This window comes from Montipora capricornis, chromosome 10 (genome assembly GCF_036669925.1).
Source record: "Montipora capricornis isolate CH-2021 chromosome 10, ASM3666992v2, whole genome shotgun sequence".
Classification (NCBI taxonomy): domain Eukaryota; kingdom Metazoa; phylum Cnidaria; class Anthozoa; order Scleractinia; family Acroporidae; genus Montipora; species Montipora capricornis.
In genome coordinates this window covers 46,722,735-46,737,734 of record NC_090892.1, presented here as the reverse complement: position 1 = coordinate 46,737,734, position 15,000 = coordinate 46,722,735, and the positions used below count along the sequence as shown (strand labels likewise).

Genomic DNA, 15,000 nt, shown 5'->3' with positions numbered 1-15,000 from the left:
GTTTTTGCGCGGTTTAAAACTATGCCGAGAAAGCAGAACTTAGCAAGTGATCTTGGTATCCAAAAAGAAAATTAAGGGTAACAACGCATTTTTCAGAGATAATTAAGCTTCAATTTGGAAAAGAACGCCATACATTGCTTTGTATTTTAAAGCTCTTTAAAAATATTGTTGATTAATTATCTTCGAAAAATGCGTGGTTACCCCCCATTTTCTTTTTGGATTTCAATAACACTTGTTAAGATCTGCTTTTCCTGCATATTCAGTAAACAGCGCAAAAATACCTATTAATTAATAGGCACCGTCCTTAACATATCATTGCTTGTGCCATGCCCACGTGCAAATACATTTGCCACAGAAAAATTGTCACATAAAAATTACTCGTGTGGATGCGACTTAACTTGAGGACTGGAGTTTGGACGACAGTTTGTGATGTTGATTGTCTGTATTCAAGACAGTTGTGGTGGAGAGCAGGGGAGATTATCAAAATCGTCGTGCATCGAACTACGTGCCTTTCTGGCTATATTAGTTCATATGATACCGATACAACTCCTAATACAGTTATGAAAATTTTAATCTAGTACAAGTACAAGAAAAATTCAAACTGATATAAGATTCTGCACCAGTACCGTCTATTTTGGAAAAACTAACACATGATGCATCCATAGAGTAACTTCGGTCCCCGTTAACCGCTGACCAGTTTTTGCTAATCGCGTATTCACGAGTCAAAAAAAGCAAAAAAAAAAAAGATTTTCACCACTAATTGTCGAAGTTGTTTTTAAGAGATATGCTTCCTGGAATTTTCGTACCATGGTCAACTTTATTAAAGATTAATGTAATCATCGCTTGAGCGAACAAACATCAGCGGATAGATAAAATCGACCCGTGGATTCGGCGTATGAGATTCAAATCTCTTTAATAGTTTGCTGTTACTCACATAGCTGAAAAAATTGGGACAGATACTGCAGAGGTGTCACCAAACCCTAGCTGAAAGGCCTACCTTCCACGACTTTCCTGTAGGTCAGTAGCAAAGCATTCGAAATAGTAATCGAAAGTTGAAGATTGGACTCACGATGGGTGCACCTCGATTTCTCCCGAGTATCGTCGAATCATCATCGAAAAAAGAATCTCTCCAAACACTACCCAACTTGGTAATTGCATAGAAATGCCGTTGGGTATCTATCTGATCTATGGATCTCGACACGTAGACATTTCACGAGCGTTCTTTAATTTCAAGGGTTCAAACAACCAAAAAGGCCTATTCTGCTCGCTAACTGTTCACAAAACTCTTGAGCTGAGTGCGATTATAGTAAAGGACAAGACAATTTTTTACAATGACTGCAAAAATTCTCGCGCGCTCATTGGCCAATTTTTATTGTCAATAAGCGATAATTACGCGATATTGCTCGCGTCAGATTGAAGTTTCTGGCATTTTTGTCTCGCTTTCGTCTCGTGTTTTGACTTAATTTTGAGCCCTCTGCTTTTTTGTTATCGTAAAAAACAAATTGCTGTCAGTTTTTCATGCCTCGCCTATCGCCTCGTGGATCCACAGCTACTTTGACAATGTTATGACGCAATTCATGATCAATAACAGGACAGACGCATGAAAAACTGACATCAATTTGTTAAGATGACCGCCAGGTTAAGATGACCGTCAGGTTATTTGCCGGGTACTAGAAAAAAAAGTAAAAAAGTGACTGTGCCAGTGCGTGAATTTTCAGGCCGAACGGGACACTTATTACAACAACTCTAATTTCAAGTAGCTTTTTTTTATAAACTAATGCGGATGAATCTCTCTTGCGCCGACTATAAAGGAGGAGGATTATGGTGAAATAATATACTTTTTAAGTTTTTTTTATTTTTATAATAATGAAGGATTATGGTGAAATAATGGTACTCTGACGTTGACTGGAAAAAACGGTTGAAAGGAAACATCTTACTTGACGACTCGGCGGCTTCCTGAAGGTGATTGCATAACAGATATTCAAGAAACAAGTCAGTTTTCCAAAAGAACTTCAACCTTTCCTTTCTGACCCATTCTTTTACACGATAACGCGACAAATGCTGCGTATAAACGAAGAAAAAATGCAAAATTATCCACTTTCAACCGTCTCATACACAGACATGCAAGACAGTGACCCTTCTTCACCCACTTCACCAGGAATGGCGATCGTTTCACAACACATTTAAAAACAGTCAGAAGAAAAGTCTGAAACGGTTCGACTGACTCACATAACACGTCCGTGGAGGAGAGGGCTCAATGCTAAAGTTGTCAGCTTCCCTGTTATAGCAGAATCGTTTACCAAACACCTGTATGGAATGGGAAGAGAAATCACTATGACTGTGTAGAGCTTGAAAGAATAACAAACACTTAGTCATGAGTGTGATTCAAACAAACTTTCCGCTTTCCTGAAAATCTCTCGGCACTTTTCCCGTTCCATTCAATTTGGCACTTTAAATCTCTGAATTTTTGTTTCCACAGAAAGTGCCCAAGAAAGACTCATTTCCAGATTTTTCCGCATTAACAGGCTTAACAAGTCGAGGGAAGATCGCAGACAGGCTAAGCACGCCTTTTCAACCGTTCTCGCCTGGTTTATAATTAATACCGTTTGAAGAAAGATAATCAATACTAGAACACAAAACCGGCCGGCCTTAAACTGTTGTTTCCTAAAGAACAGGACCAAAATTCCATGCTTAGCAAAAAGCGACACACAAGCGCATCTTGCCGCGGAAGTGGCCAATTGTAAACGAGCTATCCTTGCGGTTTTCAAAACTAGAGATTTTTTAGAGAAATCATTGAAAAAGATTACTTAGTCACAGAACACTGACGTACCGGCAGAGAGAGAAACGTGTTTAAGTAGTCGACAAAGATGGAATCACTCAAAAGCTTTTCAAACAGCTCTTTACTTGGGACATCTGAGAACAAAAAAAAAACGGCATAACTTTATTGTGCCAGATAACATCCACACAAAATGAAAGACAAATCTATAAGTTCAAACAGTTATTCGTACCTCGAATAGATTCCACGTCAATACAATCGCACATGTCGTCGCCCACTTCAGGCAGAGTATTTCCTGAACTTCATTGGCCCATTGTGCTTTGTTTCAAGTTGCCATTCGCAAAATTTTGGCGCGCGACGCAACAATGGGCGTAAATGTACACGTCATGCGCGTGCTCAGAGGTGTTTTGCAACGAAAATGATAGCGCAACGTAGTACCATAATACCCACAGGCCGATTATAAACTACTCATATTAAAAAAAAAAAAGAAAATTTCCAACACCAAATTGTATTCATTGACGTTTGTTGGCTCCTTCGTTCTTGAGAATGTCGACAAATATACCCTACAAAATTGTAGGCATTTGTATAAAAATTAACTGAATATATTTTTTGACAGAACATGCGTTAGCTCACCTGACTTCTGTGTTTTCAAAAGATGGACGAACTGATAAGCACTCGAATTACAGCCTTAAAATGTATTTCATTCTTGTTTCTTTATTAGCGCTTGATTGTAATGTCCAATTAATTGACATAAAATCACAATATTGACAATGAAGAAAACAACACTAGCAGCCCAAACAAATGCAAAGGTGTTCATTCCCTCAAACTCCAAATAGTATGCAGAGGTAAGCCATAGGCCCTAAAAATTGAAGAACAAAAACTTAGCTAATTCAATATCAAGTCTGAAGTTTTCAGAAAAATTTTTTGACACAAAGGTAGTCAGGCAATCAATGAAAAATACTGAGTAGTACTCTTACAGACAGCAAGATAGTTCAATAGTATTGGAAATTCCTCATCATTAATGTAATTTGCTGAACAAAAGAAATGTGAAAACAGAGATATTTTTTAATGAATAATGTTGTTTATTGCTATGATTAAACTTGACATTGTGCAAATATAGCTGATTTTTGCACGGTTTTGATGACTATCCGTTTTTGGATATGGTACATGTGAGATGTGATCTTTAAAACTTGCCTTACAAACTTAATATTAGTATTGACAATTAAAAATAAGTATTGCTAAAGTAACCAGCATTACCTGACTAACAAACCATCCTGCTGCTAGAACCATTGCCCTCCTAAATGTCATGTTTACAGAATCCAGGATCAGAGGCAAAAGACACAAATACCACAGAAAATACTACACAAGGAAAAAGCCAAAAATTTAGGTTCCCTGTGTTGTGAAGGTCATTGACTGCATGGGTGGATGAAGGCACACAGAACTGACACTTGCAGTATAGGCTGAGTACCACAGAATATTCAATAACATATCACCAGTGTTTGAGATAAGCACAGGGTCTAGTAGCCTATGAACGCAAACGTATTTCCGGCGGTTGGGGAGAGAAACCACCGCCGGAAGTATGTGTGTTCGTAGTGTAAGGGCCTAGGGTCAAAAACTCAACAAAGTTGAAGATCTCACATGTGGAATAGAGGGACAGACTTTGAAAAAGATATAGCCCCCACCTACTGATGCTGACCCTCCCTAGACTCGTTTTAATTCCCTGTGGACACCCTTACTGTAAAACGTATCTCAAATTCTACATCACAAGTGTAAGTAATCTATATCTACTGAATTATTGGGAGGCATGGTGGCCTCGTGGTTAGTGGGCTTGACTCCGGATCGAGTGGTCCAGGTTCGGGGCCTGGCCGGGGACATTGTGTTGTGTTCTTGGGCAAGACGCTTTACTCTCATGGTGCCTCTCTCCACCCAGCACCAGGTGTATCAATGGGTACCGGCTTAATGCTGGGGGTAACCCTGCGATGGACTAGCATCCCATCCAGGGGGGAGTATAAATACTCCCAGTCGCTTCATGCTACGCAAACCGGAGATAAGCGCCGGCCTGATGGGCCTTCCTAGGCTCGTAACAGAGACTTTACCTTTACCTTACAGAATATTTACCTGTGATGTACAGACTTTGTTGAAGGTGACAAATGCAAAGGTTTGCACAAAACAGCAGAATGAGATATCGCGATAATAAAGAACACCAAAAGTGACTGTAAGCAGCAGCTGAGGGATGAATGACACCAAGCCCAGTGCAGATGACCAAGTGGAACCTTCCACAAGGTACAACATGTAGAAATACACTGAAAAGTTATGTTTTACATCCTGCCTTGTTACATGATACAAGTATGTATGCTCTAGGAATTCAAAACCGTACCTATAAATAGACGAAAAAAAGATTCTTAGGAAAAAGTTAAAGGTTCTAAAAAGGACCATTGGTTGAGCAAAGCTTAAAAATTTATTAATCAAACTCTTGAAAAATGTCTTCTCACTCCGTCTTGTCTCTCCTTGGAGGACACCCAGTCACTTCAACTCATTTATTACTTGCCACTGTCCTTTAATATGGCTTTAATATGGGATCTTTGACTCTCTTGCATTTTATCCCTTGGCCTCGGTTTTTTTTTGCATGCCATAAAATTGTAATAAATGAATAAATAAATAAATAAATAAATAAATAAATAAGATGTTTTGCAAAGATGTGGCCAGGTATCCAGAAGTCTGTAAAATGTGTGATACACTCTTTTTTTTATAAGAATATATTTTATAAGAATATCAAGGCTGAAATTTGTGAAATTTTAAGAATATTTTAAGAATAAAGCAGAGGCTGAGATTTTGAAAAGGATACCGGTAGATATAATTTTGTGTGTTGAAACATCTGTAAATACAATACAATTTTATGTTTTTAACTTAACCATATAAAATTATTCCTTTCTTTGAACAGCGAAACTAGCCAACAAAATGAAGAAACCTGCACTAGCTATAGCAAAATGTTGAACATTAATGATAGTTCGATGAACAGTACATGTAATACATATGTACAGTATTCAGCACAAAAGACATAAACTAAACCGCAAAAAAGCATTATGACAAATTATTTCTTTTTTAAATAACAAAACCTAGCGAAAACAGATCTAGATATCAAACACTTGTAATTTATACCCCAGTAAATTCTAAAACGGAAATGTCATAAGCTATAATTTAAGAATAATAAAAGAATAATTTCCGCCTAAAATCGGCAGAAAAATAAGAATATTCAGCCTGGGCCAGAAAAACAACATTCTTATATAAAAAAGAGTGTATTAGAATGACCTTCAAATAAAAATGAGTAACTTGCAAGAAGCCCTGATGAAAACAGAACTTGATTTCATCACAGTGCAATTATGCTGCACACTGCTTCACAAAATGAGCTGACCAATTGAGTGTGTTGTACTTTCCAGGCATGGTAATGCATATATTAAATTGTAAGGTCTAGTTTCACCTTTTATACATGACTCCACTTAATCCCAGAAAGGTCACCGCTGAAATCATAAAGAACTTTAACCTTTCAGGATGGAGAATAAATGTAGTAGTTTGACATAAAAAGTCACGAAATCCAGGTTTAGGTTTAGTCTCGTGGACACATGATTTCGAAGAGTTAATATACAAATCACTGCCTGCCAACAGAACAAGCGGCAAACCATAAATTATCGGAAAGATCTTGAAATGTACAGAAAGAGCGAAAAATACAGCCGACATCGGGATGTTTTTAACGACGACGAAGTATATGGTTGCGAGTACTAAGGTGGCCATGACAGCCTCAGCATTTCCGCGAGAAGAGACGGTACACGCCACAGGGTTGAACAGCCACATCCAAGAAAAACTAACAGCTCTGTGATAAGAACAGCCTCGTACACAAATGATTTTGTACAATAAATATCCTGCTAGCACATCGAAAAGAACAAATAGTACTTTTCCAAAACACATGTGCAATGAGATATTTGGAGTCAGGAGAAGAGAAAGAAGAGGTGTGTAACGATACGTTGGTCTCAAATAAGGCGAGTCGCCCTCCACGACGTGTCGAGCCGCATCAGTGAAGACATGGTAATCTATGTCAGTATACTTAACAAACATGTTTTTATCATGCCATTCTCCGTATATTATCAGACAAATCCTCAACAGTAAAGCAAGAAAACAAGAAAATTCGATGCTTTTCAAGACACTATTTACGTCCGCCATATTGTACGCTTGGTATCCAAGCCTGCATCGTATGAAAAATTCAACATGTCAGTTTTCGCTAGTCAATCCGTCGCTGCCGCGTTTCAGTCCGATATGGAAGCCATTTATGAGAAGGTAATTCTCACGATTTCAAGGATATAAGGAAACGTGCTACGTAGTTTGTCTAGGACTACGGTAACTTTGTTGGATTTTCACGCTTGTGTAAACGCAGTATTCGTTTCCCGCCAAAATCTTTCCAAATGGCCAACTTGGTGTATCTTTCCTGGAAGTGAGAAAAGCCTTTTAGTCTTTTTTGGATTTTAAAACAATTGAAGTCATCAAACTAGGTTTTCATCCAGCAAATTGGCACAACGAAGGTTCGTCGATTATATACTGGTGTCAGTATCCGGTGGGGAGCAGGATGACATTGCTAATCAAATTAACAAATTGATGTCAGTTTTTCATGCGTCTGTCCTCTTATTGATCGTGAATTTTGTCATAACATTGTCAAAGTAGCTGTGGATCCACGAGGCGATAGCCGAGTGGATCTGCAGACTACTTTGACAATGTTATCACAAAATTCATTGTCACATAAATTATAAATTCATGTGTCTGTCCTCTTACTGACAATAAAAATTAGCCAATGAGCACACGAGAATTTTGCAGTCATTGTAAAAAATTAAATTGAACCCCATGGGAGCGTAAATATTGCAAAAGGTCCTGTTATAACATAGCAAGCAAATCTACACAATCAAATTTAGAATGCAACACCGTGCATTATGATTTTGTTGTCAGGACCTAGAGTCAGAGTCATGCACTAATGAAGGCATAGTCTTAACATGAACAAACTTGAGTCTTTCTTCCTTTTCATAAAAAGTATTTACTTGTGTTTTCAAGTTGTAATAATTAATCAATAGAGAATGTTTTCCATGTTTCCATAGCCTCATCTAAACACGAGGGGGAGTTGGGAAAATTAGAGACATCTATGTCGAGGGTTTGCATAACTCGTACTGTGGTAGAAGGGGTAAAAAAAATCCATACAGAAATGTTTTTCTAGGTTTTAGGGTTAGTCTTTAGGATTTTAGGATTTTTTCTTTGGACAAAACTGCTTGTAGGATATTTTTAAGGGCAATTTGTGTTTCCAGGAATTTTTTTGAAATATTTTTGTCACCCCCTCCCCTCCCCCCCTCCTTCCCTCTCCAATTATTTCTAATGGTCCATCCCTTAGTGAACCTATGTAGTGTTTAATGTTTGCAATATTCATGGCTGTCAGTTCTTGAGAACTCAATATCTCCGAGGATTTAAAACAGTGCAAATTATAACATGAACGTGAAGCAGTATTTCTTGTGCCTAAGCTTATGTCACTGACTTGGAAATACAAAGCTTCCATAGACATTTACGGGTATTTTTAATACAGGTCTTGTTTTTCTTTCTCTCAGTATAAAGTAAAAGACTCATATGGCTTCTACCTCAGTGAATTTCTGGATGAAGGTAATATGGATGTTGTAGATCAAATAATTTTTGCCATTCGTGAACACAGTTCTGACTTTGCATAAATTCCTTTGAGAGTCCTTGATTTATCAAAAATATAGTATTTTGTAACTGTAAACTGCATATGACTGACTAAACATTAAATTATGGAGGGCGTTATGAGTGAACAATTTGTAAACCTAGGTAACGAAATACATAATTAATACAATATTCAGAAAGCACACAAAAATAACCAAACAAAAAATATGAAGTATCATGAAGAAACCCACCTAATATTATTGCAGGCATTATTCCCCCATAAGTATTTGGCCACAAACCAGTAAAATTCCCTTTGGAAAAAAGTCCTGAGGTCCTATTCCACATGTATATGAAGATATGATAATGTCCAGCAGTTAAGGAATGGGTAATAGTACCTCAGAACTGGAAAATTGTTGCATTTAAGGTGTTATGTCCAGAAATGCGTGTAATTGGATGCATGCCGAATTTTGATATCCAACACAGAGTGTCTTGTTCAGTCTAAGCGTTTACTGCCTTTTTCCAGCAATATGGTAAGTGTTAAAGCATGCACATTTTTGAGACGTGGACGGCAACCGGAAGTGACCTGTTTTCCCTTTTAACTTGTCTTCACACAGCCACATTTACATTGTTAAGTACCTTTTCTCCATTAGAGATGATTGGTATAAAAATCTGGGAGACACCACTGTCTTGGCACTCAAAATGTTCTCTTCTGGTTGCCATCCACTTAGAAAAAACCTGCATGCATATAAGCTCCCTATTTTCAGTCAGGGGAAATTCAGCTGTATATTCTTACTTGAAGAACAGAATAAAGTCAGGGAGAAGGCTTAGAGAACAGCGTACGAAATAACAAGTTGGATTTTGACAGCTTTCTTTCTCGGCTTAGAACAAACTGAACATTTTAAGAGAAGTCTCTCTTGAAAACAAAACATTCAACCATTTTCAATCTACTTGGGCCCACCTTTTGAATTAATACCAGGTATTTTATAACTATTGATACTATGAAGACCGTGCGAGCTGAGTTTTCTTGTTTTTTTTTTTTTTTTTTTTTTTTTTTTTTTTTTTTTTTTCCTTCTTCCTGTCAATTAGCATTGTAATGTAGAGCTTTTATGGGTTGTATTGTTAGTATTGTATGTAAGAAGACAAGGATGACTGTTAGTTTTATCGTTAGGTAATGCTGTAAGTGGAGTCTGTATGGCATGTATTCTTATTATTGTAAGCAGTGTATGTATTGTAATTGCAAGTTGGTATAGTATTAAAAAATTAAAAAAAAAAAAAAAAAAAAAAGAGAACACTTTGTGACGCTTATCAAAATCACATGCATTTCTGAGAACACTTTGTGATGCTTATCAAAATCACATGCATCTCTGGTCATACATGTATCTCTTCAGGGTAACAGTAAATTTTGTGTTTCCTGTCATCATCTCACTTGGTTATGAAAATGTTAAAATAAGTCAATATTGAACGTGGTTTGTGAGATTTTATAAATTCCGTGTTTGTCAAACTTGGAATCTAGTCAAGTAAACTTTAACTTGATCACTTTTAAGAGTGTGAAGATGTTATCTTGTTTGCCCTACAGCTGTAGTTGTGTCTGAATCAGCCTTCCGGAGAGAACTTTCAGAAATGTCTTTTTTTAGCATCAGAAGCTCAAACTTTTGAATTAGCTGTCAATCAGTACTAGGAACTATGGTTTTGTAAATCTAAAGTCATAAAATTTTAACCCCTTTAGGAAGAATTGCGGGCATTGATAGTGACGAGGGTGAAAGCAGCTCTGCAGACGACATCGAAGATGAAAATGATGACGACGATGGATGGGAATCTGATAAAAGTGGCCCAAATGTGCGGCACGACCTTTCTGATGACACCTCTGTGGTCGGCCTTGGCTCAACACTTGCAAAAAATGAAACTTTTATTGGGGCGCAGCACACCACCATAAATTCTACTGCAGACCAAAAGAGGAGAGATCATCAAGGAAGTTTTATAATGCATGATGCCGCCACAGCAGAGAAATTGCAAGTTAAAGCCAGTTCAAGTCTGACCAACATTGCAACCCTTCCCTTTAGTGATATGCAAGAGCAAAAGGGCAAGGATTTGAAGAACCGTACCTGTGATGCAACATATCTTATTTACAGTGATGAAGGGTATGTATCATCAAGACCACTGGGGTTATCTAATGCATGTGACAAACAGGTTTCTTCTGCGTCTCCATTTTCTTCATTGGATACAAGACGGGATGCAATGCTGTCAAGTGAATTTCTCTCGGTTGGTTCTGATACTGACAAAGATCTTGTTCAAGCTGTTTTGTGCTCTCGAAATAAGATTGCTCTTGCTTTGGCTGAAATCACACGGAAGACATGGTTGAGATCTTCAAAGCTTTGTTCAGAGGAAATGGCATGCCCAGTTGATGGAAAGATTTTTGCGTCGAGCAAATCTGTTGAAGACCTTTGTTGTACTCATGTTGACAAAATGTTTAAAAGCAATGTCAGTGATGTTAATACCTCTGTAATTGATGAAAAGGGTTTTGACAGTAACAACAAGGGTAACAAGGTTCCTGATTTGGAGAATTTTCAACCTCCTAACTTAAGTTTGAACAAGTCATCCCCCTTTGTTCAGCGACAATCAGTGAGACTAACCTCAGATTCCTCTCCACCAAAAACTCTCCAAATCTCTAATTTTGAACGTGATGAAAAGAGCTTTGTGTTGAACAGACAGAGTTTTGATATTAAACACAACAGGAAATATCAAGCTCTAAAATCGAGATCTGACGAGTCGCGTGTCATTGTTAGGCGACAGCATCCAAGATCTGCTCAAATCTGTTGCTTTGACAAAAGTGATGTGAAGTCTCAACCTTCAAGAAAGAGAAGTGTCACCCTATGTCAGTTGACTTCTTCAGGGGTGAGTGCTCTCCCTGGGGAAAATCTCGAGAGAAACTTTGTTAGGATCGCTTCAGTTGGTTCTGATGAAAATACTGCTTTCTCAAATGACGCGGCAACATCCTCTGCTTGTTCTCTAGTTTCTCCTCGACCCCGATCACAGTCGCTTAGAAGTTTACGCCCGCGGAGGTAGTCACAGTTACACCCAAGCAAAAATTTGGACGGATGCGCTTTAGATCCACACAGTAGCTCGCCTGTTGTTGAATCACAAACTACTTTATCACGGAACCGGACAATAGCCTCTGGTCAGGGCCTTGTGCCTCTTGAGATGTTATCACAGTCACCTGTAAGTGTGCGCCCACGGAAATCGTCAAAGGTGTTAAGAGTAAACGATGGTGTCTTCTCAACTAAATCTGGCGGAACGAAGGTGGTAAATTTCGAATACCACAACGATCGTCGTGGGAAATGTCAAGTCTTCAGGACTGAATGCTCTGAAGAATCGGATGAAGTTTTTGAGGATCTAAAAAAGACGCCCTTAGGGAACGATAAATTAAAAGACTTATCACAAGACGTGCGAGAAATTTCTTCAAAAAGGGGCGGGTATGTAAAGTCATGCGTGGATCAAGTTGCAAGCACTTCCCAAATGATTTCAACATCTTTGCGCATGATCAGTGCGCGTAAGACAAGTGATCGTGAAGGTACTGAGGCTAATATCAATAGCAGAGGACATCGTAGATCTGAAGTTTCAGAGTTGAGAAATTCCTCTGGAGGTCGTATTGAAAAAGAGAAGGTATCATCTACTCGACAAACCAGCCAATTGTTCTGTAAGATAGGCCGGGAGGCGAAACGTTTGAGAACAGCTCAGTTGTATTCCAGTTGTCAAAGTGGAAACAGAATTGCTCTCCGTGCGAATCCTGGGCGTGCACATATTCCTTCTGATAGGTCGCCGCCTACTAGCGTAAAGAAAAGAGCACGAGAAAGCTTCGTCTCGGATTCCTTGGACTCGTTACCAAGGAAACAACCAAGGAGAAGCCCATCGTTGCTTAGCAATCGAGTTCAGGGTTCGCAGTCTTCAACCTGGCAGGGCAGAGAGTCTACTCCAGTGAAAGGAAACAATGTTAAGAAGTTAGGAATTGAAGGATTCTCTTCGCAGATGAAACTTTTGTCTCCCGTTAGGAGTCCTTCTGCCGAGACTTTCAAAACCTCGCCACAGGTTTTTGTTTCTCCTTGTAAAGGGCAGGGATCATGTGACAAGTCTTTTTGTTTTAATTGTTGTTGGTAAAACCATCTTACGTCTATTCGAAAAGGAAAATGACAACCGGTTCGTAGCAACCAACAAAGTTTACTGCTGGAAAAATTCGGGAATTGGTGCCAAACGTGGAATAACATGACAGGAGTGATCAAGGGCGGGAAAACAAGTCATCTAACCTCAATCAAGCGCGGGAAAACATGCAACTGATGTTAAGCGCGCGAAAGTATGTTGCAGGAGGCATGTTGTCAGTGTGAAGAAATTGTGTCAGCCCCAAATTGCGCGGGAAACATCTGGCCGGCACCGACCCGAAGGAAATGTACCAGCGCAAAGGGCGGGAAAACGTGAAGCGCTTGCCAAGTACCGGAAATAACTAGACGTTCATTAAGCGCAGTAAAACATTTGACTGGTGCGGGAAGGCTCGTAAAAAACTTTGGGCGCCAAGAGAACACAGAACTACATTGCTACCGAATCATAGTCAAGTGCAAGAAGAATTCTGTTAATGTTTTCTTCTGTTGGTGAGTCTGTTCTATTTCTTTTTAGGCACAAAGTAACCCCGTCACAAATCCGGCCCGTAATTTCAAATAATTTTAACTGTTTCACGCAAACTTTTATCTTGTTGGGGGCTTTATAGAACGCAAGCAAGATGCAGAAAACGCAAACAGCTTCAGCTTGCGTCTTGCAACTCTTTGAATATCTTATTCACCACTTTAGGAGTGCTGGCTTAAGCCATTAATTCACGTTCATCGCGTTCACTCGTTGCCATTAAACAACGGAAAACTGTAAAACGGTAAACACCCACGAAAACGAGGAATCATTGTTGCGGGAACGTTATTTCCCCGTTTGCGTCAAGTCGAAATAGTTGTTGCCAACAATTTTTGCGGAGTCAAGAATTCGTAGATCTGGAAAATGTTTCTAAACTTTTTGAAAACATTTTTCTTTGTCGGCATCGTTCCTCGTTCTCTTATTTCAAACGGCAATATTTCCTCGTTTGCGACTGGCGTTCTGAGTTTTATGTGACAAAGTATTTTCCGATAACACCTGTTAGGTTTAATTGTATGATTTGGAGCCAAGTATTTTTTGGTGTTTTTACCATTTTACGGAACTGTACTATAGTTTGTTGCGTTGCCGGTTTTGGTCTTAAATCACCCTGAAAGTAATCTATAGTTTTATTATATTTTCTTATTCTGGATAAATTTTGCGATAATTTTAATAAACAAAATTTCGTAGAACTGATTGCAGTTGAGTTTTGAGCTTTTTGGCACTAAACATCTGTTCCACAGCACGTGTAATTGTCAGCAAGTGTACAATATCCTTTTGAGATATGTTAGAGCGACGAACGTGTGGACCTGGTAAGCCTATATTTTTACGCGGTGATATTTTAAGCATGAAGCTTGTGAAGCCTATAGGCAGACACATTAAAAGATAATGGTGCTATGACATCCATTTGGATCCATACAACCGGCGTGCACTTTTCGATCAACGAAGAAAAATCATGTGGGGTTCTGCTCTGCATGGTTTTTCATTTATCTTTTTAGTAAGGGAGAATTCAGTTGATGTTTAATTCAAAATCTTGATTCATGGTCACTGAGTGTCATCATGTGTCCTGGATTGAGGATACGAGATTCATCATTAAGGATAACACAAATGTTCCTTATGATGTCCCTACTCCCCGAGTGTTTAGATGAGGCTATGTAAACACGGAAAAAGTCCTCTATTGCTTTTATACAATATTTCTCGATACACGCTCATATTTCCTACCAGCCAATCAAAACGCGCGTCTGACAACACACAACCAATAAAAATTCATGTGATGTCACAGCCATGTTTACAAAATCTTAACTCTTAATCTAAACACAGCTATTGACCAATGACAGTGCTCGTACTATACTAATTATCTTTTTTCGCCGATCTACGACATCATAAGGAATATTTGTCTTCTCCTTGATGATGGCTTGGATTTTATACAATATTTTAACAGTAGCGTTTGGCCTTCTTACAGTTAATTTGAAAAAAAATTCAAAGCTTTCAAAATGCTATTGAAGTACAACTTGCAAAGATTGTCTTCAGACTTCTCCATAACCGTGACGTTGATACCACTCGTGTCTAGAAATACAGGGGCCGTACATTGGCCTCTCAAGTAGACGTAAGAAGTTACGAAACATGAGCTTTAAAAATCACACAAATAATAAAAATAACTATTTTGTTGTAAGTTGAAGCTTACAACCAAACGGGACACTTCATGAAGTTTATGAAGTTTTAGCCTGTACTGATCTCTTTACCTGCCACCCTAGACACAAGTAAACGGTCGTCAGTCCTAAGCCAACTGAACCAATAAGATAATATTTCCCCTTTATTTCTTACCGCCTCTCTTAATACAGATACGATTACATTGAAACACA

The 15,000-nt window shown here is 38.6% G+C and overlaps 3 protein-coding genes and 1 pseudogene across 4 annotated transcripts in view; 1 reads left to right on the top strand and 3 right to left on the bottom strand.

Moving 5' to 3' along the window:
- LOC138020929 (regulator of G-protein signaling protein-like) overlaps positions 1-3,461 on the bottom strand; it is a gene marked incomplete at its 5' end in the record, with an annotated part of 45,365 nt that extends 41,904 nt beyond the window's left edge. The window contains 4 exons of the mRNA XM_068867819.1: positions 1,938-2,061; positions 2,230-2,307; positions 2,831-2,913; positions 3,410-3,461. Of these exons, the coding sequence (XP_068723920.1) occupies positions 1,938-2,061; positions 2,230-2,307; positions 2,831-2,913; positions 3,410-3,461 (337 nt within the window). The remainder of the gene's footprint in view (positions 1-1,937; positions 2,062-2,229; positions 2,308-2,830; positions 2,914-3,409) is intronic.
- Positions 3,462-3,464: 3 nt separating this feature from the next.
- On the bottom strand, positions 3,465-7,082 carry LOC138022117 (GPI mannosyltransferase 1-like). 2 transcript variants are annotated; one of them, XM_068869145.1, is made up of 4 exons: positions 6,255-7,082; positions 4,895-5,153; positions 4,034-4,073; positions 3,465-3,635 (listed from the first exon to the last, which is right to left on the bottom strand). In XM_068869145.1, exons 1-3 carry the CDS (start codon positions 6,989-6,991, stop codon positions 4,038-4,040), a joined length of 1,032 nt encoding a protein of 343 aa, XP_068725246.1. In that variant the 5' UTR covers positions 6,992-7,082; the 3' UTR covers positions 3,465-3,635; positions 4,034-4,037. The 2 variants fall into 2 exon arrangements, with proteins under 2 accessions (XP_068725246.1, XP_068725245.1); XM_068869144.1 differs by having other exon boundaries at positions 4,034-4,135; positions 6,255-7,079.
- LOC138022118 (uncharacterized) lies at positions 7,033-14,038 on the top strand (annotated as a pseudogene).
- An 894-nt stretch (positions 14,039-14,932) lies between these two features.
- Positions 14,933-15,000, bottom strand: part of LOC138019669 (uncharacterized) — a 2,960-nt gene continuing 2,892 nt past the window's right edge. Inside the window, exon 3 of the mRNA XM_068866524.1 lies at positions 14,933-15,000. This exon is cut by the window's right edge and continues 394 nt beyond it. The gene's annotated coding sequence lies outside the window, so the exon portion shown is untranslated.

What these genes read in the sequence shown, in the direction of transcription:
- LOC138022117 (XM_068869144.1), bottom strand. Translation starts at nt 6,991, where the DNA reads ATGGCGGACGTAAATAGTGTCTTGAAAAGCATCGAATTTTCTTGTTTT. An exon ending in AGTGGAGTCATGTATAAAAG is followed by an intron (nt 5,154 to 6,254) that starts GTGAAACTAGAC and finishes GTCTATTTATAG; the next exon opens with GTACGGTTTTGAATTCCTAG. An exon ending in CAGGATGGTTTGTTAGTCAG is followed by an intron (nt 3,636 to 4,033) that starts GTAATGCTGGTT and finishes TTCAATTTTTAG; the next exon opens with GGCCTATGGCTTACCTCTGC.